The 27538-nt window shown below is 39.0% G+C and overlaps 2 protein-coding genes across 3 annotated transcripts; one reads left to right on the forward strand and one right to left on the reverse strand.

Moving 5' to 3' along the window:
- The first annotated feature begins 9230 nt into the window (after positions 1-9230).
- On the forward strand, positions 9231-18990 carry LOC105438291 (E3 ubiquitin-protein ligase PDZRN3). Of its 2 annotated transcripts, XM_030984563.1 has the most exons (6): positions 9231-9505; positions 12174-13590; positions 15656-15661; positions 16198-16712; positions 17226-17228; positions 17646-18990. In XM_030984563.1, exons 2-4 carry the CDS (start codon positions 12487-12489, stop codon positions 16237-16239), a joined length of 1152 nt encoding a protein of 383 aa, XP_030840423.1. In that variant the 5' UTR covers positions 9231-9505; positions 12174-12486; the 3' UTR covers positions 16240-16712; positions 17226-17228; positions 17646-18990. The 2 variants fall into 2 exon arrangements, with proteins under 2 accessions (XP_030840423.1, XP_011664225.2); XM_011665923.2 differs by having other exon boundaries at positions 16198-17228.
- A 4086-nt stretch (positions 18991-23076) lies between these two features.
- Positions 23077-27538, reverse strand: LOC587752 (7,8-dihydro-8-oxoguanine triphosphatase). Its single transcript, XM_030984564.1, has 4 exons — positions 27268-27538; positions 26073-26218; positions 25449-25632; positions 23077-24597 (listed from the first exon to the last, which is right to left on the reverse strand). Exons 1-4 carry the CDS (start codon positions 27420-27422, stop codon positions 24591-24593), a joined length of 492 nt encoding a protein of 163 aa, XP_030840424.1. The 5' UTR covers positions 27423-27538; the 3' UTR covers positions 23077-24590.

The following is a 27538-nucleotide window of genomic DNA, read 5'->3' on the forward strand; positions in this document are numbered from 1 at the left end:
AGACATACCTCTTTTGTTTTTGTCTTCCTTTCTTTTTATGGGTTTTGCATGCTCATATATTTCACTGTAGTTTTAAAATGAATAAACCTCTGCTTATACAATAAAGATCTCACTTACTTGTCAATAATGCTTTATACAGTATTTTCAGTTCAAACTATTTTGCGCTACATCATGTACGTAGTTCCGGTCTCCGAAAATTAATCAAGGATGGAATAGTGTATCCAGTGGCGAAACACGAGACCAGAAATTGACAGGGGCGAGGGGGTTCAGTTTTGGTTAGGAAGCCTGAAGCCTCAAAGCCCATAGCCATTCTAATTGATGGTCATTTTGACAGGACTTTTGATGAAAAAGCGACATGATCTCAATTATTTTGTTGGTTTGTTTGTTTCATTTATTCACCATGAAAAAATAATTGTTTACAGATTATGAAATTCAGTGGGTTACATCGAGATCATATCCCATGTATAGGGATTTTTTTGCCAAAAAGAAGCTATTGAGGAGAACGGCATCATGGGGAGCACAGGGGAGAGGAAGAAAGAGAAGCGAGAGGAGAGAAAAGGTGGAAAAGGAAGAAAGGGGAAAAGACGGAGGAGAGAAAAGGGGAAAAGGAGAATAATGAGAAGAGAAAGGAAAGAAAGGGGATGATATTATAAGAGGTGTTTTTTTTTTTTACCGGGAGAGGGGTGGGGGCACGCAATTTTGCAGTGTGCATAATATGGGGTCCTTCTAGCCAGGCGTGTAGCCACCCCCCTCCCCCCAAAAAAAAATGCAAAAGAAGACCCCCCCCCAAAAAAAAAATAAAATAAAAATAAATAGAAGAGTGGTGCGAGAGCACGAGAAATTACATTTCTTTAAAAAGAATAATGGGATAACCAGGGTCGTCGCTAAAAAGGACCGTGGGGTGCGACACCCCCCCCCCCCCCACCTGTCAGGATATTGGCAGTAGAATTGCGCTGCTGTCGGGAAAAATAAGGATGAGGGGGAAATGAAAGGGAAAGGGAAAGAAAAGAAAAAAGAAAAGGAAAATAAAGGAAAGAAAGGAAAAATTCCTCTGTAGGGCCATGCATGATGGTTCAAGGCAAGCCCACATAGAGCATTCTTTTATGTTTGGGGTCGGGGCAAAATGCCATGAATTATTGATAATTTATTGCATTTTCTTTGTTTTTTGTATTTTGGGGGCGGCGCGCCGCACAGTCTTCTTCTTATCGAGTCACTACACAAGTCCCGTCCAGTGGTCCACACAGGCTTTAGCACGGCAATTAACGGCTTCCAGGTCATCTTGGGTGCATGGCTCTGGCAGGAGTGGGCAGACTAGCAGGTGTTCCATTGTCTGTTCCTGGCCGCATTCACATGCCGTTTGTTCGTCTCCTAGACCCCACCTCTGCATTAGGACTCTGCATCGACCGTAGCCAGTTCTTAGGCGGTTGAGGCTAAGCCAGGTAGGCCAAGTCTCACTGGAGCCGGTTGCGAGGGATTCCTTCGGGCTGAGGGAGAGTTTATGTGGAGTGGTCTGAAGGTGGTTAGACCACAAGTCATCCTTTGGTTGTGAGGGCTAGTATTAAGAGGCTCTACCGAGTGCAGAAAGCTGTGTCTGGATTTGAGCCGCTTGCCCACTGGCTGTTGTTCGAAGAGTGGGTGGAGTGGATTGTTTTCTTGTTTGTCCTTTTCTTTCTGGGCACAGACCAACCTTCTGACGCGTGGAGGGCAATACCGCAGAGCAGGTAGATGTCTTCTACTTTAGTAGGCCTTAGGCATCCAGTGATCGCTCTGCAAGATGAATTTAGAGCTGGGTCAATCTTGGGTGCATGGGCCGACCTACTCCATACTGGTGATGCATACTCCGCAGCAGAGAAGCAAAGCGCGAGGGCTGTCGTCCGGATTGTTCTGGCATCAGTCCCCCAGTTGGTGTTGGCTAGCTTCTTGAGGATGCTGTTGCGGGCTCCAACTTTTGCCTTTGTGTTGGCAATGTGGTTCTTGTAGGTAAGGGAGCGATCGAGTGTGACGCCTAAGTAGACTGGGTTGGGAGTGTGCTTCAGCCTTTTCCCATACCAGCTGATCCTTAGTTGATGGTTGGCATCCCTGTTCTTGAGGTGGAATGCGCTTATCTGAGTTTTATCAGGGTTAGCTCTCAGGTGGTTGGTCGCATAGTATGGGATGAGACCGGCCAGGGCATCACTGAGGGACTCCTCCAACTTCACAAAAGACTGGTTCTGGGTGGCGATGCAGAGATCATCGGCGTAGAGGAAGCTCCTGGTGTTTTGGGTGGATCGGTTGGTCATTCGTGTACACGTTAAAGAGTAACGGTGCGAGCACACTTCCTTGTGGTAGGCCATTTTTCTGTCTGCGCCATCTGCTGCGATTCCCATTGAGAACCACAAAATATCGCCGATTGGACAGCAACGTCTGGATGAGTCCAGTCAGTCTCACGTCCTTTGTCAGCTCAAAGATCTTCCTGGTAAGGATTCTGTGGTTCACGGTGTCGTAGGCAGCAGAGAGATCAACGAAAGCAGCTCCGGTGATTAGCTTACTCTCATACCCGTCCTCGATGAACTGAGTGAGGTTTAGGAGTTGGCCAGTGCATGATTTTCCTGGCCTAAACCCTGCTTGTTCTGGAATGAGATGTTCATCCACGAATGGGGCGATGCGGTTAAGGATAAGCCGCTCGAACAGCTTATATGTATGGCACAGTAGGGAGATAGGCCTGTAGCTCTTTGGACTTGCTGCGTCTTTACCAGGCTTCAATAGGGCAATAACTTTGGATTTCCTCCAGAGCTTTGGGATGTTGTTGGTGCCCAAACATTCGTTGAACATTTTGAGAAGCCAGTTGAGGGCGCCTGGTCTAAGCTGGCCGCACAGTGGGCCAGGGAGGAACCAAAGTGCGCCAAAACTCATGTTTGGGGATTTATTTTTTTATAAATCCAGAGGAAATGTTTGGATTTCCAGGGATTTTCGCTTAAATTTTATTACCAACATTTTCTCTAATGTCTAAGCTTTAAGTTGATACCAGATTTGGCTGCACGATTCTGCCCGTTATTATGTTAGAGCCGTTTTCCTTGCAACATTGCCCCGAAAAATGTGTTTATTTTGGTCCGCGGTGTCAGAACAAGTGTCACGCGCCCCCCTTGCACCGTGATTTATGACCACGAATCCTTCATGATTCAGCCGCGGACCAAAAAAGCCCTTCATCATCTGACTTCATCATCTTAAGATCGAGCAGCCAAATTTGGTATCAACTTGAAGCTTAGACATCAGAGAAAATGGTGGTATTAAAATTTAAGCGGTACACCGCGGAGATCTAAACATTTTTTCTGGATTTATAAAAAACATGGATAATTAGTCCATTTTTCAGTGAATTACCCTATAATATATCATGAACAGGGGCGTACGCAGGGGGGGGGGGGGGGTTTGGGGTTCAAACCCCCCCCCTTTGGTATTTTTATGTGTGTTAACCCCCCTAAAACCCCCCCCCCCTTTGGGTTTTTTTTTTAATTATTAAAAAAAAAAAAAAAAAATTATACCCACGGTTAACCTAAAAAAGGTGACCTTACCCCCCCCCCCAACGAAGAAAAATGTCAATTTTTGAAATTTCGAGACCAAAAAAAAAAAAAAAGTGTCCGCTTGCCCCCCCCCCCCCCCCCCCCCCCCCACTGAGCGACTTTTCGGCTGGCTGAGTCGTTGCGATTTTTTTTGGACTCAAAAAAAAAAAAAAAGTGACCGCTTACCCCCCCCCCCCCCCCCCCCCCACTGAGCGACTTTTCGGCCGGCGCGATTTTCAAATTTTCGGGAGCAACCCCCCCCCCCCCCTTGAAAAAATCCTGTGTACGCCCCTGATCATGAACATTGTGTTTCGATTAATTTTAACCCATTCATTCAACGAAATACACTATCAGGAATATGTCAGAGCATTTTCATATTAATAACTTAAAAACTTCATGTTGAATTGAAAGATTTATAAAATAAGTCACTTTTGCACTAAAACTGTAAATATGTAGGATTTTGCTGTTTGAAGTAGTAAATGTATACCCTTATTGTGCATACCGGAATTAAATATTTCACTGAGGTATTCCTCTACGTATTACCTTTCAACTGGGCAAGAAAAAAAATTGAAAAATTAAATCACCCAAACTTAGTTTTGGCGCACTTTGGTTCCTCCCTGGCCCACTGTGCGCCGTACCCTAGCCTCTGCTGCGTACAGTCATGCTTCAGTGGCTACGCAATGGCTTCGTTAATGTAAGCCCCCAGGATAAAAACCGTGTCGATGTGCTTTATTAGTGCCCTTTTATGAGGCATTAATCCTCATTACTGTCAGTTATTTTAAGGACGTACGTCCCTTAGTTGATTAGCATAGTAGCATACACATGCTTTAGCAGTCACGCAAAACAAACACTCACAAATTATTATTCAATAAAATCTGAGAATGTATATTATTATCTAGATCTTCTAGGAATAAATCATTGTCAAAATCATTCCATAAATTGGGGTAAAAATAAGTTATTCCACCATTATGACCAACAGTGTATCAGTGGCGTAATGAGCAAAAACGTTTAGGAGGGGGGGGGGGGGGCTGACAAAAAAATCCACATCACCACACTCTTACATGCAGGCCCTGCTGAACGTTTTTCAAAGTGGGGTCTAAAGGCAAAGCCCCGGCGGGGGTCAAGGGGCGGAGCGCGGAAACTTGGACGTTTCATTAAATCATTACTCTTAATCCTTGTCTGAATTCATCTTCGCCCATCCCGCGCGAAGCGCGGAAGCTATCACGTGTAAGTAAATTATTAGAGAAAGAAGACGATTCGCTGTATCGAGTCCTTGTCTGAATTCAGTTTTTCTCCTCCTGCGTGTAGTGCGGAAGCTTTCACGTTTCATTAAATTATAGAGAAAGAAAACGTTTTCTAGAGTCACTGTTAGCCGCCACTAATTAGGTCCATTAGTGTCTATTAAAAAAACAGAAATGTAGAAACGCGCATGTTGTTGAAAATCATGTGATATCACGAGCATTTATAAATCACTTGCATGAAATTGAAAATAAGTAATCAATTAAATTAATAAGTGCCCTGGACCATAAACAAGCCCGGACTATTCCCTTATGGAAAATCGTATAATATGTGACTTCATTCCATCCAGACATAACCCCCTTCCCTTCGGTAATGTTGAAGCCGCAGTTTGTTATATTTTATATAGACAGTGCGTCCCCAAAAAACGAAACCGAGAATCATCGATGCTTTTATCATAACTTAATCACAATTATAATTAATAAATTACATATATTTGTAAAGCTTAGATCATCTTCTTTCATTTGATGCAACTCGTATGATGCATATTCCATGCATGAGTGATTAAAAACAATTTGAAGAGAGGGTACCAAAAAGTCATTTGGCGGGCGGTATCTGAATTTCAAAGAAGAAAATCACATTTCTAGAAAGTTCATTCTCTGCCCTTTCATATGACACCTCAATCAGGAAAAAACGAGCCAGGATTAATAGCAAAGTTGTGTTTGTTTAAAGTAATGCTTGCATTTCCATAATTTGATGAAACAAATTAGTTGACACTGGTTGCCTGCCGTAGAAACAAACAGATCGTTGACGATCAGCCATGCACAACGAAGACGAAAGACGTGATGCATGGCTTGTCGTCAACGAAACGGAGTAAACTCTTTTGTCAGCTTTGTTTGTTGCTACCGCAGGCAGCCAGTGAAAACGAAATATGTGTCATAAATTAATTTAACAAAAGACGTTAGTGGAAGATCCACACCTCCAGACGCCTCTACGTTTTACCCGATTAGTCCCCCCCCCCCCCCTCCCGCGCGAAGCGCGGAAGCTTTGACGTTTCAATAAATTATTAATACTAATCCTTGTCTGAATTCATTTTCGCCCATCCCGCGCGTAAATTATAAGAGAAAGAAGACGATTCGTTGTAGCGTGTCCTTGTCTGAATTCAGTTTTCCCCCTCCCGTGTGAAACGGAGGGATACCATGCGCGTTCCCAAACTCTCTGGTTCGTATCAAAAGAAAAAGGTCTACCCGTATCGACTTTAATCACCGGACTTTTGCTGAAAAAAAGGGTGTGGGGTGCTGAAAAAGGCTCGTATAACAAAAGAAAAGGGTCGACCCGTATTGACTTTACACATCGGACTTTTGCTGAAAGGGGGGGGGGGGGGGGGGTCGCTGGGAATACGCACATGCGTACCCTAAATAACAATGAGTGGGGGGGGGGGGGGCAGTCAGACCGCAGCGCGCGCGTTAATGAGGCTGAAAGCTGATTTTTATTCAGCGATATCTGGCGATCACATAACATTTACGTCTGCTGAATTTCCATGCGCTTTTCAGTGAGATTTGTAGGGGTGTACATGTAGCTGCGTTTTGGGTTGTTAACTTCATTCAACATGGCAGCATGCAACGGAAAGTCACTCTCGAGATTTTCAGCATCAGTTTGATATGTAATTTGCCATATTTCGCAATTTGTAAACAATAATTTTTCACAACTTTTATTGACGTTATTTTTGTAACATTTCAACTGCTGTTTTGACCCGGGAATTTCACTTTTGGTTCCTGACTTTGGGACAAAATAAATTTGTCCACTTTGAGATTCGTTCGAAAGATGAAAAGTCACTCATCAAAAATATGTCAAAACCTAATTGACGCAAAATCATGTTATTTTTATAATCATAGTAATTAAGACCCTAAAAACCCGGAAATTACCAATTTGTTCTTTTTATGATAGCGCGAAATTGTGTGATTACATACTCGTGCACGCTCGCCGTCTGAGCAATGGCAATGCATAACTGATTATTAAACTCCAGGGAGCTCCGCCGCGCCATCGACTAGCCGAAAAAAATTTAGAAAAATGATTAAAAAAGAAATAAGGTAGAAAAGAATCATGAATATGGCAGGTGAGGTATTTGATCTCGGGTCCTTAGATTGTTGTCAAGACGGCTTGCGCGCATGTGCATTACAGGCGCACGCCACAACGCATGGTTACCAAAATGTGGTATTCAGAATGTTAATAAACCAAAGCGAAACATATGTGACGTAGTTGACGTAGTTGACCAATCAGAACTCTCTATTATCACATCGGCAAAATTTACTACTATTTTTAATTATTCATGAACATGAGCGTGATCTTTTTTGGTTCCTGACTTTGGGACAGCGTAAAATATAATAATTTTGATATCATTGTAAAGAAAAATATATATGCTTTATGCTGATTATAACATCTTCTTGACGCAAGAATGATTTCTATGTGAAAATCAGCCCTACTCTTTAGATAGATTTATCGTCGAAAAACCCCATTTTCAAGGCGAAATATCTGTTTCCAAAATATATCTAACATGATTGTCATATGAGTATATAGAGAGTGCAACTTCTTATCTTTAAAATAAGACCCATTTCATGAGAAATGAACAATTATAAAGGCAAAAATTGCCGATCGGGAAGACCGTCTGCACTACTCATTACGTATGCAAGACGCGTAAATTCTTGCATACGTGCTGAATAAAATAGAGGGTTTTCGCACCGGCTGCGGTCTGACTGGGGGGGGGGGGGGGGGCGGGCATTTTGCGAACTGGCGAAGCAAGCGAGAGGTAATAGACAAAATAAAAATGTTATTTCCTGATCAAAACACACATTATCTTAAGATATGGAAACTACATATCAAATATTGACAAAAATGTTAATTCCTGATCAAAACTAGATTATCAGATATGGAACTACACGTAAAAACAAAAGAACATTTCTTTTGACAAAAAAGTCATTTCCTGACCAAGCACACATTATACGTTATAGAAACTACAAGCCAAATAAAGACCCTTTCTTATGACAATATCATAAATACAGAATGACAAATGACAGGATGACAAATATGTTATTTCCTGATCAAAACACACAAGATATTAAATATGGAAAATATAGGTCATATTTGTTCACCTTGCTGAGCTGACTGGATATGAGATAACAATACAGTTGCACAGATATTGGTACATGTATTAACAAATATCGGGAGGGGGAGGGGGTGTTCCACGGCCCCTGTGGCAGAGCCTCAATAGTACACTATCGCTCATAAAGGTGGAATATTTTAGTTTTACCCCAATTTATGGAATTATTTTAAAAATTATTTAAAAATAATAGATCTAGAAAATAGTATACATTTTCAGATTTTATTGAATAATAATTTGCTAATGTGTGTTTTGCGGGACTGCTAAAGCAAATGTATGCTACTATGCTTATTAACTAGGGGACTTACGCCCTCAAGTCATAAATGACAGTAATGAGGATTAATGCCCCACAAAAGGGCACTAATATAGCATAGCGACACGGTTTTTGATCCTGTGGCCTCACAGTTACGAGGCCATTGTTTTGTCACTGAACCATGACTGTACGCAGCGGGGGCTAGGGTAGGGGGCAGTTTCCAGAAATTAAAAAAAAGAAAAGAAAATGCAATAATTTTTCAATAATTAATTGCATTTTACCCCGGTCCCCAACATCAAAAAATCCTCTAGACGGCCATGCATTATGGCTCAAGGCATGGACAAACAGAAGATTTTTTTTATGTTGAGAACCGGGGTAAAATGCAATAAATTATTGAAAATTTATTGCATTTTCTATGTTTTTTTTATATTTATGGAAACTGCTCCCTACCCTAGCCCCCGCTGCGTAGAGTCATGGTTCAGTGACAAAGCAATAGCCTCGTAACTGTGAGGCCCCAGGATCAAGACCGTGTCGATGTGCTATATTAGTGCCCTTTTGCGGGGCAATAATCCTCATTACTGTCATTTATGACTTGATGGCGTAAGTCCCCTAGTTGATAAGCATAGTAGCATACACATGCTTTAGCAGTCACGCAAAACACACATTGGCAAATTATTGTTCAATTAAATCTGAGAATGTATACTATTATCTAGATCTATTATTTTTAAATTATTCTTAAAATAATTCCATAAATTGGAATATAAAAAAAATATTCCACCTTTATGAGCGACAGTGTACTCCTATTAATATACGAATTCGCATTTACATTTTAATTTATAAGTATATGCAACATCTCCAATGTATCTAATGCCCGTGACGGACAGACAATTCTATAGAGGTTAATAATCACGCATTCAGCGAATACAAGCACAGTCATTACGTAATAACGATGTCTTTTTCTTTTCTTATTCATTCGGAGTGGCAATCACCCATGATGGATACTTGCGTTCTATACCTGTACCCTGAAGAGAAAACAAAGCCCGGATCCACCGCATAAATGTAGAAATCAATACTAGAACGCCTCCAAAGTCGTTTTTTTTATTTGGCTATCAGTCGCTGACCATTCATTGCTCTGTGTCCAACCCATTGTACTGTCTTTTGACTTCGAACGATCGATGGAGAGAGAAAAAGAAGATACTCATCACAACGAAGGACCAGACTGCAAAGGGACGTAGAATCATGCCATACTTCAAGAAGCAAAAGAAGATATTTTTTGGATGATTGAATGATAAAAAGACGCGACGTAAATATCATGACTTGAAGGTAAGCAATTCTTTCGAATGTTTTTCATTTTTTAAAAGGAAGTGTTAATAAAAGTATATGATATCTTTAGAAATACTTGTAGGGCTTTGACGGAAAGTCTATTTCATTCAAACTTATGGACTATAATTATGTCTCGATAACCAGGAAAGTCAAAATGATAAATAAGCCTACTTTTACATGATAATGTTATAAGGTATTCGCGTGTTTCGGCATGTGGAGCATATATATATTTTGAAATAACTACGTTATTAAAAACAGGAATGCATCTCTTTAAACATATAAAACAGTTACCCTTTTGTCCTTAAATTTTACACAATGCTTTCAGTCAAAAAATGAAAAGAGGCAATATCTCTGTATGCACAGGAAACAGATATTTGTCTTAAATTTAACACGTTTTTCACATTAGATAGTGCAAAATTACCTTTAACAAATATTAGTTCCCGTTATCTGTCTATCTATGTTGTATATACATTTAAAATCATTTAAAGAATTCAATTTACATGGGATATGACTGAAGTGTTATACAAATTAGATATACATGCAATTTAGAATTACATATATTTTGTCCGATAAGGTGTACTGAAATTCTTGAAAAATACTATTTATTATAACATACATTATTTGTATGAGCCCATGAAAGGCCGATATAATAATTAATATGTATCGAATGGCATGGACAAGCTTGCATTGATTAAAGGCAATGATTAAAACAGAATCATGTATCAAGTCTTAATGACTATCTAAATCCAATCTTCCTTAATTAGGTAAATCGGTATAACGGCAATTTGTAGGTAAACAAGGAAAGTTGAATATTTACATTAAGTTCGCGTCTGGCAAAAAACAAACACTGCCTTCTTTTTGAGATTTCAAGAGCAATTTGTATAGACATTCGTAGGCTTGGACTACGCAAAGAAGCCCTAACGACGAGACCATTGTTAAGCCATAAGTGATAAGTAACTGTGTAATCCCGACTGGTGTCTTCTAGTGACGATCATGTACAGGGTGTCTAGAAACAAATAGAAGTGTTGCCATAAAAACACGATCGACTCAATGGAAATTGTATTAACCTTTTGTATATATCCTATACAAAAATACGCCACTGTATACAATGTCGCTCATTTTCTATTGACATTTCCCTAGGCTGAATTTGTACAGTATTTGCGAACGCGATTTTATAAGGGGCCTATATAGAAACAGTGGCGTAGCGTTGATTGAGGGGCACCTGTGTCATGGGAGGGGGCAGCGGTCTCACTAGTTGAATTAATTTGAGAGAGCAATACCATCGAGTCGAATAAGCTTTTCATGTCCCCTCCCCCTACTCCATTCCCCCCTCACTCTACTCATTTTTCTTTTTCATTCACCCTCTTCCAAACCTTACATGACCATACTGGGAATCTTACTTGACCATGTATTACAGCCTTTACGGGTAATTCGCAACAAATGTTTTCATGTATCGATCACAAATTACAAGCAGAGATTCCCTTAAAAATGTTCACAATAGGGTAGGAGGGGAGGAGAGAGAGAGAGAGAGAGGGGGGAGATATTGGTATTCAAATGTCCATCATCATGCGATGATATGATAAGTCCATAAACTTGGTTTGAACTATTTCGGGCAGATTTTCAAAATAGCATGCTGCTCAAGCGTCTCGCTCATTATCTCTTTTTCCACAAAATATTTTGCCAAACGGTTCGTCATTGAAGGATTTCCTATAACAAAAAGACCTTAGGTATCAGATACAGATAGTCTTAAGAAACCATACATGCATGGTTAATCTTCCAATACCATTGAGCAATTTGTCAAGATGGATGAACAAAAATAAATCAAAGAAAAGACTGCATACCTACGATTATCTGCCTTCTACTACACAATAGTAACCATTGGCAACTGCAGACGCATTTTGTCAAGAGCGGGCTTTTTGTTTAAAAAGAGTTGTTTGAAAATAAACCCTGTTTTGTTTAGTACAAATGTTGATATTGACGTGGCTGGGGGAGAGAGGGAGGGAGGAAGGGGGGGGGGGGGGCTCAAAAATACAATCGTGAAAAAAGGGAAGAGAGAGAAGATAAGAGAGCGCGGGTCCTTTGTACTTTTCGGACGGGATGTATTTTTACCCAGATCAACCAAAATAACAAGGGAGTGAGAAAAAAAAAACTAATATAATCATCGTTGTAGTCTTCTCCTACCCACATCATTAGCACATGAAATAAGAAAAGACACACACACACACACACACACACACACACACACACACACACGCACAAGGATTTTTGTTTCCATGTACCTGGCGGAATGCTATTAGGGAAATAGTGTAAAGTTTCTTTGGAATTTTTTTAGAGTAAAATGATTATGTTGGTAATGCTGGAAGAGTTATTTTTTAGATAGGTCTATATACTAATATGAAGACGGAAAAGGAGAAGGATAGAAGAACTCGAACTGATTTTAGGGTGTAAGTTCCACTTTGCAATTTATTGGTTTAATTCATGAGCTATCTAACAATTCCATCTATATAGATAAGAACCGAACCAATATCAAATTGAAATCAATAATTACCTTAATACACAAGTCATACATGCTAAATGAACTGGAGTACTCACGGAGTCACAATGTTTACTTAGCTGAGAGTCTATATTTAATTAACGTCACCGCTTGTTTTTTTATTTATCATTGCAGGAGACAGAGTGTACCTTACCCGAAAAGGTAAATACTGATTGTGGAAACAGAATACACAAAGAACAGTTATCCGCGTCAAGAAGCCGATCTCAAGGAGATAACAACCAGTGTAAGGAACGTGTTAGCCTGAGATTTGAAGGGGTTGTATGCAGACACTAATTAGTGGAGACATCTAAAAAATAAATATTTGTTTTACATTCAATTCGAATGACGAGAAAATAACACCAAAGGTGATAAAATAGGCCTACGTGAAAGATTGCATGCATGGTTGGAGTTTCGCCTTGTGAACTAGTTCTTGGACAAGACACTAAGCATGGGTTTTAACATCAAGTTCGTGGTTGGTCCTGTGTCTAGGGATCTGATATGTCCCTTGTGTCGAGGAGTTCTGGTAGATCCGATGATGATGCATCCTTGTCAACACACCGTCTGTTCTTCCTGCCTCAAAGCGCTCAGACCTGTCCCTAAACTCCTGAAGTCGTGTCCATTCTGCAGGAGCCCGCTCTTTGATGAACCATCCTTGGCCCCAGGGAACCTCATCGGTCGTCTGTTGAAACTCATCGTCAAGTGCCACCGGGAATGCGGCCATCGGTGCGAACTCAGCGCCCTTCCCGATCACGTCCTCAACGAATGCAAGTTCGGGACGGTCGACTGCCTGAACAAGGTCAGAGGTTGCCATAAAGAGATGACGCGCAAGAAGCTGGACGCGCACGTCGCCGAGTGCGATTTTAGATTGGTGACCTGCGAGGGATGCAACGCGGAGATGGTGTATTCGCGGCTCCCAATGCATCAAAAGCGGCGACGCTGCGTCGAGGGAAAGCTGATGACGCAGCGCGCTCGGAGCGCGGCGACTGCCTTGAAGCAGGTACGTGAACATCAAGAACAGGTGAGAAAAGAAGCCATTACCCTCGAAGGGCAGTTGACGAGACTCCGCTCCAGCAAACTCGAGGCGAGAAGTAGACTGAGGTCGGCACCACCCCGAATATCACTTCTCTCCGAGGCCCCATCGTCCAAGTCAAGACCGAATTCATCCCGTAGTTCGATCAGTACAATATCTCTATCATCATCATCAACATCAAACAAAAGCCCGAGATCCCGTAGCCCCAAAGTTAACGTTTTCATTACTGATACAACATCATTTGATGTGATTCCTCTCGACCTTAAAAACACGACATCGACAACTTCCTCGTCATCATCTCTTTCCTCTCTTCGGCAAGCATCATCAGAACACGAACATGACCTGAACGAACCAATGGACGCTGCTTCGGAGAGTATCGGAGATCATCGGGAGCCCATTTCTTCATTAAGCGTGGTCCGTCACCAAAGCAACCGTTCAGAGAAGACAGAACTGTGCAAGAGATGTGAAAAGTCGTTCAATCCCGCCAAGAATAACGATAGGGCATGCAGATGGCACAGAGGAGTGAGTAATGCAATTTAAAAAAAAAAAAAGAAGCTTATCTGTACTAGTTTATAGGAGGGATTAGACCGCCCTGCAAGGTTACTGGACAGGTGGTTTTCTCATCAACTTAGTTCTCAATTAACATAAGAAAAAGAGGATCATGGGGGACCAGTGGTCACCGATTAGGCATTGTTTTCTATATAGAGGGAGCAAGAGCTACAAGTAGGACAGTGTATGTTGTGTATAATCAACGAAGGTTTAAGCAATTTTCAAGTTATGACCAATCTATCTGCAAATTTTGCCCCATAGACTACCCCTTCTTGCACTGCCTTTGGCATTGTTATAATATAGTTTAATAGGAACACAGGGGGTCACTCCCAACAAGACTGGCTACGCACCCGCGTCCAGAAAAAGCGTCGAAAGGGTGTCTTTTTTTTAGCTATACGGCGGCGTCGACGTTTTCCTTAAAAAGGGGTAGTTTTCAAGCACTGATTGCACACAAACCAAAAAAGGGTCCCTTTTCAAGTTCACAGGTTTCGACGTTTTCTTTAAATAAAAAAGGGTCCGACAGAGGCTGATGGATACGGGTGGGTAGAGCATTTGTGTATGAGAGTGACCCCCTGGGATTAGGAACTCCTAGTACGTGTTGTACCCATTGCTATATTTGTAATGATCAAACTTCACCCTATAAAAGGACTCACTGTGCGAAATAGTAATAATAATAATAATAATAATAATAATGATAATTGTAATGATAATAATTATAATAATAATAATAATAATAAGAATAATAATGATAATTGTAATTTCTATAATAATAATACAAATAACACTACTACTACTACTACTACTACTACTACTACTACTACTACTACTACTAATACTACTATTATTACTACTACTACTACTACTACTACTACTACTACCACTACTACTAAAAATTGCAGTCATCATGAACTTAATAACGGCTGTGGATCTCACCTAATTCTTGTATTTCTTTTTTCCCTGGTTTTTATGCTCAAACTTTGAATTTGATAGCAAATCGTAATTTCAGTTTCGTTCTTTCTATTTCCTCCACCCGCTCACTTTGGCCCCCGCCTGTTTCTTCTCGACAATCAAAACATATAGCCGGTAAGTCAATTCAATTCAATTCTTAAATTCAATTGTTTTTTTTACTCATCCAAATTCACAAGAATACGTGAAAATTTGTTTTGGTCACACATTATAAATAGAACAACCATCAAAATAAAAGATAGACAACATAGAAATATTCTTATATTCAAGTACGTTACACAATAAGGGGGGGGGGGGAGGGGGTACTCGCCTAATACAGTATACGGGGATGTGCCGCTCTAATTGGTTACTTTTTTGCCAAAAAATCCCTTAACATGGGGACGGGTATGATTTTGGGCTGCAAAATCCTTATGAGTGTCCCCACTTTTCAGATCTTAAACTTAAACATGGGTTAACTATATGATCAGGATAATAATCTCGCTAAAGTGAAAATTCCAGATGCAAAACCCGCAAAAATAATTGAAATCATTTCGCTTTTTCATCCGAAATCCTTGCCGATGGTCGCAAAACCTTAAACATGGTTTGCGTGTTGAATGGAAGTCCCTAATAATAGTTATCATTTTCTGCCCAAAGATTAGACGCTTCAGCCGCACACCCCCGTCCAAACCAATCTTAACCCCCCCCCCCGTGGATTTTCTCCAACAAAAACTATTGGAAAAAGGAGAGACCATGATAAGCATAAGATAAAATATAATAAGAGATTGATAGACACCCACAAACACACGCGCACACATATTATTGGTATTCTTTTAGATGTGATTTTTTTATAAAATTGAATTATAAACTCCATAGTAAGGGTTTTAAAGGATCATGAAATTAATATAGTCTTCAAATTGGCGCTTTTCACATATTCAATGTTCTCTAATATAATATTATGTAGTTTTTTACCTATTCTTTCGCTTTCGTATTGCTTAAACTTCTCCCTAATTATTCTTTTTCACGCTTCTTTGACCCCTGTTTACATCAAACCTGTCTCCGTCGACGCTTGCTTGTTTTTCTACATCACATTGAGCAGATCGTAAGTATTGATTAAATCACTTGTTTGTCTTCCCATTAGACCTTAGATGATGGCCCGGATTTTTTATTTAGCCTTCGGAGTCTTTTATCGACCCAAATTCCTCAAATTGACAACATCTTAGATTTGTGTCACCTGATTAAAGTCTCATTCAAATGTCATCTCATGTCATCCCGCTTTTGTTTTCTTCTTATAAAAGAAGCTTGTTGCGACTCCTCTGCCATTATCATTATGTTAACGTTTCTTTTGAAGTATATGATTTGATTAATGACCATTCTTTTGTGTGTTTTAAGTCAGCCTCATCATAAATTTAACTTGTGATTTTGCCATAATTGCGTATTGACTACTGCACAAACATCCACTATTTTGCCTTACGGTCTTCGCTTAAAAAGGATAGAGCTTTTGGAATGAACTCTTGAATAAAATAAAATAAATTCGTTGAATTTTAAAAGATGAACAATCCACGCACCTGGGCTCAAATGAATTCAACTCTGCCTCTTTTTTCCTCTTTGTCCTTATTTGACTTTTCGTGGATTCAGGTGAACTTATTTGTGAGTATCATGGTTTATTTCACTTTATAATCATCCGTTTTTATATCTATGAGCAAGATTGCCAGAAAGGAAAGACGAAGAAAGAAAGATTGAATGAAAGAAAAATTGAATAGATCTTTAAAATGTACATAAGATCAAGACAGCAGTGCAAGCAAGCATTTTTTTCTTCAATTTGTAAATTATGAAGACAATATTGATCATTGCAGCACAGTTTGGATTTCATGGATATGGCCATATGTGATAAGTTGTACTGTTTTTTTAACAAGCTGTTTTGAATTTGCCAATTTTAGGTCACCAAAGAATGAATATCCCTTCAAAGCGAAATCAAAAATATTTTGATAATGTAAAAAATGCGACGTCATAAATATTGTGAATATTGTTCCATTTTGAGCAAACTTGGGATCTCTTGAGTATAATCGTAAACATTATGTAATCAACATTGCCTTCATTGATTATTGTTTGTTTTCCTTTTCTTTGGTCTATTCTACGGATGGATGCAGGGGGTAAGTAAAGACGCTGCAAGACAATCAATATACATAGATGTGATTTTCATGAACTATAAAGTTCCAGTTTCAAACACAAACCGACTCGTTTATTCTACCCGTTTCGAATCGTTATGAAAAATATTGTGTGGTTATAGACACTTTAAGAAGAGATACTACTTTAATATTATTGCTTATTTAGATACGTTTTGATGAAAAGAAAGCTGAATTGAAAAGCTAACTCAAATGAGCATTATTTAATTAAACATGAGTTGTTCTATTAACTGTCAGGATAGGATAATGACAATATAAATATGAAATGGTGAGTCTATATGACTGTGTACATTTTTGTAGCAAAATACATTTAAATATACTATATGGTACGAAACATTTCTTTCCAATTGGATAGTGTAAAATTTTCTAGTGAATGATTACTTTTCATTTCAGGTAACAAATAATCTTTTTCGCTAACTTAACAAAAATTCATTTTCTTTCTTTCTTCATATTCTCTGGATTCAATAACCTCTCGAATAGGGGGTGAGTACTTCTAACACACATTCCTTACATTAATGTAGATAATGCATTTAAACGTTTACAAAAAAAATATAAAAATTATATCAAAGGTCAGAGGTTTTTACAATGTTTTTTATCCTTCATTTTATCAAAAGAATTTAGCAATAAGAATGCAGAGAGAGAGAGAGAGAGAGAAAGAGAGAGAGAGAGAGAGAGAGAGAGAGAGAGGGGGGGGGGGGGGGGGTACGAGAAAGAGAATTGCAACGAAAATCAGATCATGACCCCCTTTATAATTGCCGGGATAATAATTGCCTGAATATTGGAATTCATAATTCTCGTGAAGGAGGTAGGGGGAGGGATTACCGTCTCGTTGATGCCTACAATCACTGTAGTGACAATACATGAATATGATTAAAATATCTGGTTTTTCTCTTTTGGCAGACGTGCATGATATGCGGACAGCTGAATTTCAAGAGAGGGTGCGTCACAGGATATCATCTTATTTCATCATAGCTAGAGTCCGGAGAATCTTCGATTTGGATGCATATGAACACAATATTGGTATAAGGGCGTGGCGACAGAAGCGTAAGAGGGGTGTGACATCCACATTCCAAATTTCATCAGCAAACATCAATTTAGCCAGCCTTCAGCAATAATATTATTTTAAACGGTCCAAAAATTAATGTTCTACAAGCTTAGTCAGCAAATTTGGTCCATCTAACGTGGCAGAAGTGGGTATTTTTGTTGTTGTTGTTGTTGTTAACTTCTCTATGATGAAATTGCCTGTATTTCAGCCTTGTTGAAAACAATGTCAAAATGCTATTTTCTGTAGGATTTGAATGATGAAATCAGAATCTTTTGATTGGGGCGAGTGAAATACTTGCTCCATTTGGACTTTCACCCCTTTCCAACTGGTAACATAGAACCCTAAATTGAGCTACATTTTGCTTAGTTTAGTAGTTGAACAGCACCATACAATAATGTACTGAATATGTCCCTGAAGGCATACCGATTAAGGTGTTTAATTTACTCAGTTTCACTGGATATAGGAAACTCTTATAAAAATTGAAATTTGTCAATAATGAACATAATGCTGCATTTTGTAAGTACCTAAACATTTTCTATATTTAATCATTTATTTATTTAATTGGTGTGGATTTAAAAAAAAAACTGTGTGGTTGCTGGTGTAATATGAAACGCAAGTTTGGTTTCTTTATTCAATATTATAATTACAATAACTTTGAAACAATCATCTCACAGGCAATTTTATTACCTTGTTGTATTCATACAGAAATTGTCTTCAAGTTATTAAAGCCTATTGCACTAATAGCACATTTCATAAGTGATTCTAAAGAGCTATTGAACCTTGTCACTGGCTGACTCTCAGGAAATTTTCATGTTATGATATCAAAATTCAAATGATGAGCAAACTGACAATGTATTATGGGGCCTATTGGGTATGTGCAGTCAAATCCATCTCTAATAATCAAACCCAGTTTGAATTTCAGTCAACCAGAATTACATGACTTGCATTGATTTAGTTTTATTATATTTTTGCACTGTGATGTCGTGATCGATCAAAAGTTGTGTGGAAGAGGCCCCCCCTCCTCAAATTGGTATTGGTATAATCATTTTGAATGACAAGAGTTATGAAAACAAACCAACAACCATAAAAGATAAATATTCTTGATACATGGATTACTAATAAAATGTTTAAGTTTATTGCATACATCTATCCATCATTTCAATATGAAGTATAAAAAAACAAATATGAATGCATTTCTTTTACCAAAAAACCCCACAAGTCACAACTCTAAATTGCTTTGAAAGCTAGAAGTTTACTGTTTGTAATAATGCTCTCATCCAGGTCTTCATGACTGATAAAAATCACTTAATCATCACACATAATAGTAGCTGGCTGTATGCCAACAGAAAGAAGAAGAAAAAAACGTATGAATACAATAACAATTGTGTACATCATACAACTTCTGCAGACATTGCCAACTACTGGCAATTTTCAGTAAATAACCTACATATAGCAACTGTCACTATGTTGACATAAATCTAAGTGCTATCCGGCCAAAATAACTTTGACTTGGCTGGAAGACAACAATCTAAGGAACTTGCAAAATGTAAAGAGGTTCCAATTACAAGAATTTATCCTCCTCCCCCCCAACAAAAATATAAAGGCCTACAGTGTAGTGAGATAAAAATATGTTTATAGTTTGATTTTATTTGTCATTATCTAAGTGCTAAGTGCATGTATAATTAAAACGAGTAAAACATGAAATGTAAAATGATGCACACTTACACATTCAATAGTTATAAAAATGTATACATCTCTTTGATACAAATGGTTTTCTTTGGTTACATCAATGGTCAAGGAAACATGTGAAAAGTCCTAGTAATGATGAAGAAAAAAAGAGGCAATTCTGAGAATATCTGTCAAGGTTCATATAAACATGTATTTTTGAAGGAATTCATTGTGTGTTTCAAAGCCCTACTTATAGCTACTTGCGCCCTCTATATAACAAACAATGCCTAATCGGTGACCATTCGTCCCCCATGATCCTCTTTTTCTTATGTTAATTGAGAGCTGATTTGATGAGATAACAACCTGTCCGGTGACCTTGCAGGGTGGTCTAATCACCCCTGTACACTAGTACTGATTGGCTTGAAATAGTATGTGTAATAATGGTCAGATGCAATCATATCAGTGACTCATGACTTGATTACTATTGTCTGCAGGTTTATCTTATAACACCAATAACATATTCAATAAAAATTGAAATTAAAGGAATTTTAAAGTTAAAAATAGCTCCAAGATATCAATCGATTACTATGAAATATCATCACTGTGAAGAAATTATGAAATAACATTCCTTTCAAGTATACACATTCTTGATGTACTCCATTGTATTTATTTTTAGTGATGATTTATAAATAGACTGCCTGTTAAATATTGAATTTAGAATGTCTGTTTGTCAGAATTATATGATTTATGAAATAAAATATATTTAATAGTCAACACCTTATATTTGCATTGCTTCATTATTCCACTTTAAAAGGAACATACCAACAACATTAAATGCAGTTAAAAATTGTATCTCAGAAAGAAGTAAGGTATTTGAAAGTCAAAATCTGCAATTTCCTTTCCATGATCTCAAAGTTGATACAGGGTTCTTACCTGTATAAAACATCCTTGGTGCAAAAACTGAGTATGGAGGACTTCAGAAGGAAAAAAAATTGATGAAAAAGTAATGAATATTGGAAATGCATACTTTTAGCATTTAAGATAGTAAGGCTTTTCTAAACCATTCCCCAGTGATGCTGCAACTGCGTGGAGTCCAGGACTCTCTTGCATCAAACTTGTTATCGATAACAAATCAAAACATTCTATAACAAAATTTGCTCTCAGCCAATCAAATGTCATGATTTCAGTAGCTTATAACAGGTATTATAAATTGTTATTGATAACAAGTTTTATGAAACAAGGCCCAGTTCTTCATCAGGGTGTTCAAATGCAAGCTTTGAAATGGAAGTTTGACTTCTTACAAATCCATTATCAATTAGATATATCATCTTGGCCTGGTCAATCCAATAGGCAATTATGGAGCAAAAGTGGGTGTTATTGGATTTCGGCAAGGAATTAGGAGTTGACATAGTGGAGACGTAATTCCTTGAATTTCCAAAAGATGCGCGACACAAACTGAAGAACGATGCATTCAACTTCGAAGATGACAAGGACGTCACCTACAGCAACACCAACAATGTCAATAAGATTAAGAAGAAGAAAGGACAAGCAGCTACAGTGCCACCGACACGTTATCCGCCCACTGTTCTGTAGTTTGGGGACAGCAAGGCAGAGCTCAAAACACCTCTTGAGAGAGCACTCTTTGGAAAAGATATTAAAGCAACACACAGTCCTCTCGGGAGAGGAAAGAGAGCCACGATAAGGAGCACAAGGCTCGCTTGAATATGATGAGGGCCCAGCCCCCAAAAGAGAGACTAGGAGAAGGAAAAGACGATAGCTGCCAAAGAAAAGGCAAATGCGGAGAGCATCATGGAGCGGCTCATGGAGAAAAAGAAATCGGCTGAGCCCAGGGTGGAGCCTACATGTGGCCTCAGCAGCCACAAGAGCTTAGAGGAGGAAAACAAAGCACTCAGGTGCTCTATTGCCATCATAAAAGAGTTGCCTACTTTACTTCAGGCAATTAGAAGCTCTAGCCCCAGCCCCAGCCCCAGCCCCAGCCCCAGCAGCAGGCCCAGTGCTAGCTCATTAAGCCCCATCCCGAGTGCCAGCCACAGCCCCATCCCAGGTGCCAGTCCTTGCCCCAGCCCCATACCATTGAAGCCCAAATGTAGTGGAGAACCTCGGGCATTTGTCACATTACAGAAAGACCTGAACACATCGTCTGGAGACTCTTTGATTAGCAAGGATGAGGTTGCCGTCCTTGCTTCTAGTAATCCAAGGGCCATGGTTAATGATATAATGCTGAAGGTGTTCGGGAAGGAAGTGCTGGTTGCACATTCCCTATTAGGAACCAAATGCAACTTGCACAAGGAAGCCGAAGCACAGAGGCCAGCCCTTCCAGCAGCGAAAGTTAAAGCCATTCGAGACTTTGTTAGAGCTTCATTTCCAGGGTATACTGAGGCTCTCTTCAATAAGCATGCCAGCGAAAAGATGTCAAACTTGAGGAAGAATGTGAAGAAGAAAACTGTTCTGCATGAGACAGGAGGGGTCTGTAAGTGGTTATCGATGTGGCACATATCCAAGTTCTCCATAGACCTTATTCTTGCACACCCTGGCCGGCATTGCTCCATCCGATGTCCGCAGAAAAGTTGCACGTAGGACTGAACGCAGCAGACAAGTTGAGGACACCCGCCATCCCCTTTACTCCCATCAACCGGCCCCTACCCGCCTGAAGTCAAGGAAGAGCTTCCTTCATACAGTCCAGCCACTGTCACAACCTCCTCATTCAACCAGAGTGATCTTGTGGGAAGAGAAACGTTGTGAAAACCACCACCATGAAAAGCTACCAATCCCGACCAAGGAACAGCTGCCCCCTGGCCATACATGTGAATGAAAGACGTGGAAGTCCCTCAATAGGCTTCGCACAGGGGTGGGGCGATGTAAATACAACATGCATAAATGGGGATACACTGACGACACAGACACCAACTGCGAGTGTGGAACATCCGTGCAAATCCATGTCACACTTATTAAGATGCCCACTCCTAAATGACCAATGCTGCCTGTAAAACCTAGTGGCAGCAAATGAGAAGGCTCTTCAGTGTGCCAAAGCCTGGCAGAGCATTTGAGGTCAGATGGTGGACACGAACAAAGAATACAAAGTGTATATATCCTTTTCTTGAACATGATATTATTTTTTGTTGTTGCTTGATAAATCTTTATAGATATTTATCACAATTATGAAATTTTAGATGGTTACCATTTCGTTTTTTTTCTTCATTTTTCATTTGAGTTTTGAGTTTTTGATCGATCGGGTGGGTGGTACATACACAACGTTACTTATTATAGGCTCGGTATAAGCTTGGCTTGTTTGAACTCTTGTGAGTAATGTGCCGCGGGATTCCATATCCTCAAACTGCTGGTGAACAGAGCAACAAGACCAAGCTCTGTAATTATTAGGATCTGTCCAGTAGTGCCGTGTTTGTGCCATCTAACTGGATCGACCAAATCAATTGATTCATAATATATATATATATATATATATATATATAATATTTTTTCCTGTAACATAAGAGTAATTTTAATAGTTTCATACTATTAATTAAATGTAATGTTAATTGTTATTGTGTAATTGTTTTAAATGGGGGCACGCTACAAGACTCCTATCTCGCACCCCGGGGCAACGTGTCTGACACGGCCGGTTGTATAGCAACTACTCCGAAGATCAAGATACATTAATCTTGATCTAAGGAGACACGAACGAACGAACGAATGCAAGCTCCAGCAACAACTGCCCTGGGGTTTATAACATCAAATGTGTAAGGTTATAGTTAGAACTAGGACTGTAATTTTGTCTTAGGTTAGGTTAAGGGATAGGTTTAAGTGTTTGCTCTAGGTTTGAAGTCAGAAATCAGCTGGGCTCCAGTTTCATAAAATTTGTCATCAATAACACGTGTCACATTTCTTTTACAAATTTCCTCTCAGCCAATCACATGCAATGATTTCAGTAGCTTTCAACAGTTATGGCAAGTTGTTATTGATAACAAGTTTTATGAAACGAGGCCCAGATTCCTAACTTCAACCCTAGACCAAACACTGTACCTATCCCTAAACGTTGGTTTGTATAGGGAGATGAAGAACGGAGCATTGGTCATAGTCCTGAGCATAATTTATAGAATCCTCTGTGGGGTCTAATTTGAATGAAAGACTTCTATAAAATGGCTGTAGGCCTACACATGCACAATCATTTCTAATGGCCATAATCAGTATCAGAGATTTGTGATACACAAACACAATCTTACACACTAAAAAAATGATGAGGTAATCAATAACGGTAGAATCTTATTTCAATGAAGTTCTCTGTTACGCTGTTCACACAGTGTTAACCACATTAAAACACTGCTTGGTCAAAACTGTACACCTACATGTAGATGATTGATGAGAGACCGCTCTACTGCATAATGGCCCTTAATTTTTGCATGTATTAATGAGACAGAAATGTGAGGTGCACTATGCTTAATTCACTTAATTTTCATTTCCAGATTTTGGTCTTTTAAGTACATTATCAGTAAAAGTTTGAAATAAATCAAATAAATCCTGTCAAAGCTCTTCTGTAACAGAGTAAAGAAATTTAAGAAGTATATACAGGTAAAAAGCTGCAGACTTGGTTTGGAGTTATGCGTTAAATCACTGTGATCCTTTGCAATAAATTTCAACATGGGCAAAACACAAAAAAAGTTTGAAAACTGTTGCAGGATACCATACCCTACTGTACATAAATATTACAAAATTGAAGAAGTGATATTACAACACAAAAAGTTTGAGGATGGGTAACCTTGAGACAAAGTCAGTATATAAGTGTGATTATCGGTGCAATTTTTTTCCTTCATCACAGATAAACATTATCATTGGAATGTAGCACAAGTGAGAATATATTTAGCCTAGCTCTCAGGCAAAATTAGCTATTCCTCAGTTATGGATGAAAACAAATGTGGCACAGTATGTAGACTTTTGTTAATTTCTTCTCAATGAGAGGAGAGAAGAGAACACTTTGACTATGAAACAAAATCAATGATGTAGAGTGCATTTAGGCAAATACAGATTGCCTTTCAGCTGATGACAATCCATTAGACTGCTCACCCTGTTGAGGAATGTATTTCAGTTCTGAGTCCATCTCAGAGTGAAGACTTGTGTCATGAGCTACATTGTGGAGAAGAAGAGACAGAAGACAAAAAGAGATTAATGATGAAGCATGTGAAAGTATTTCTTGTTTGTATACAGATAAGATTTTCAGACCATGGGCTTTGTGGTGGCATTCTGGTTCCTTGCTGATTTTGACATTCCTGGAGAAACCTTCATGCAAGTAATCATGATATCATAGCTATTCTTTTTTTTACATTACCTTTTTCTTTAGAATGATTAAAGTTAAAAGATTAATTTGGAAAAATGCTTTTTAAACTACTTATGATAGATAAGGACTGTCAAAATGTGTCATGTTCTGGTGGGTCACACAACTTAAATATAAAGACAGCAGGGTATTCTACACTTTGGCAAGATATTAACCTGCACTTGCTACACTCCACCCAGGTGTTAGGTTGGTACCCGGTAGGATGCAACTGTTATTGTTGGTCAAACAGTTTTTGAGCGACAAGTAAGGCCTGGCTGGAATGCTCCCCAGGGAGTGGAGATTGTGCACACAGTGTGTGCGGCAAGCACTGAATCCAATGACCGGGGTAATAGTATATCTGTAAAGCGCTTAGACTAGAGACATTGTATTAAGCGCTTTATAAAAACAGAATATTATCATCATTATTACACTACAAAATTATGAGCATCATCCATCAGTAATAATTTTTAGCTGATCTCTGACTGGAAGACTAAAACAAACTGTCCAACTTATATTTAAATGTTGTTGTTTTGGAACCTCAATCAGGCAGGTTTCTAATGATATTCTAGTAACATTTCTGATCGAAATGCAACTTCCCTTTTTTCAACATTTCATTCATAGTTGCTTCATTAAGTGGGTTTAGGTCATTGAATGCTTATCTTACCTTTGTATCTCAGCACTTTGGTCCAGCTCTTCTAGGTTGTACTCCAGGTATTTGTCCATGCCCTCAAACTTGAAATAACCTTTGAACTTTGACCCCTTCAGCATTAATGGGAACCACAGGACATCATCAGGCCACATGGTATGGAAGGGAATGGAATCTACATCAAACCACTGCGGTCTCATCTCTGTCGATACACAAATAAAATATGGTAAAATACTGAAATGTTATTTATACATCAATCCAACTTTAGTACTCAATGGTCACATTCATAAAGAGTCAAAGAGGGGTTTGTGAAGTCAAATAAAAAAAAACGATGTAACAAAACATTGTCAAAGCCCATTCATTGCCCAGAGGTTATCTCTTACCCTAAGAAATGTATAGTTGAATGGGAGTTGAAAGGATGCCCATGATGCGCCCCCTTTCCTCTTTGATACATATATACAGTACATGGGTCATATTAGGATATAACAATACCTGCACTTGAAAGAATTGAGAAGAAACATAGCAATGAACACAAAAATAAGGAATATAAAAAGTGATTGAAAAAAAAGAGAAGCACAAATTCAGCTTTTTGAAGGATACCTAAATTTGACAAACATCCTAAAAGGTCAAAGTATGACAAACCTTCTGTTTCAGCTGGCTCTCCTTCAAACTCGGTTGCTTTGAAGACATGTACTTCCATGATCTGTGGTTCACCAACAAACTCAAAGTCTATGCGTCCAATGTGCTTCATGTCTGGTGCCCTGACACAACTTTCTTCAAGCAATTCTCTGAAGAGGAACAATATTGTCAAAAGTGTGGTTCAGCAAATTACTATAGAATCTAATGAACAGGCTGCCAACTTTTTTGGAACACTTTCAAGAAAAATAAAATAGTTTATACAAACCTTTTAAGCCGTTTATATCAACCTTTTAAGAGGAACATGGAGTTTCAAAGAATCTATGTTGAGTGCATTCAAAATTCTTATTCCTTTGATCTTGGTTGGTAATATATTTGTTTTACCCGACTGCCAAGAAAGCATAGATGTGCTAGTAAATAAGCAACCAGGAGACAGACGGCTTCAAGTCCTCCCTGAGAGTCGTATTTGGTAACGCGGATTAATGCCTCACCAAAGCCCACTAGTGTATTAACTATCAACTTGATTTTGAACCAGGGACTTTCACATTACAAGACCACTTCTCCACCACTGAGATATCGCGCCTCTATCAAGTTGTAGGAGGCATTAGACTTCATTAAAATTCCACATTACTGATACTTCTTCATAATTTTGTAGCAAATGCCAATTCAAACGGGAAATGGTAAGCTAGGATGGCATCAACTAATTTTATCCACAGATTATTCAGGATTGGACAAAAAGCTTCTTCAGGTTCAAACAGCCTGAGGTATTAAACCTGGGGGGGGGGGGCACCCCTGTAATTTGTATGGGGAGGTATTATTATTTGCAGGGTTGGACCACTCTAGTATAATAAAGCTTGAAACAAAGTAAATGCACCCAGTGTCTACAGTTTTGAAATTGGTGTGAACAAGTACTGGAGAAGTGAACCTGCCGAGTTCAAATTCGACACCAACCTACCCAGTCATGATCCAGCCAATTTAACACGAAGAAGGAATTTGGAATTGAATATGGTAGCTTAAGCCTGCATTCAGAAGAATCCATAAATATCCATGAGAAACATGCTCAAATTTAGGTTATTGGGAGGATTACATTCTCTTAAAAAGCTAGTACAATATCTCTAAGATACAAGAGTTGACTACAAAAAGTTTAAAAGCTTCAAGATAAAGCTACTGAACCCTAAAAGTTACAATACTCAATACTTACCTCTCTGCTCCCTCTAAGATGGTTTCCCCTGGTTGCACCTTCCCACCAAAGCCGTTCCATCTCCCGACACCAAACCCTCGTTTCTTCATCCCAAGCAGGAGCCGGGTGTTCTGATGGATCAACACAAGGGTCAAGAGTTTGTTTGGAACACTCATGATGATGGTAACTCCTTGATCAATCAGCTGGCAGCTGGCTGGCCCAAGACTAGACTCGATCTGTAGTGAAGACTGTAGACATCGTTACAGAAAAGGTAATGCAGTGTCAGAATATT

The sequence above is a fragment of the Strongylocentrotus purpuratus genome, unplaced genomic scaffold, assembly GCF_000002235.5.
Source record: "Strongylocentrotus purpuratus isolate Spur 01 unplaced genomic scaffold, Spur_5.0 spur5_scaffold_14, whole genome shotgun sequence".
Taxonomy (NCBI): Eukaryota; Metazoa; Echinodermata; class Echinoidea; order Camarodonta; family Strongylocentrotidae; genus Strongylocentrotus; species Strongylocentrotus purpuratus.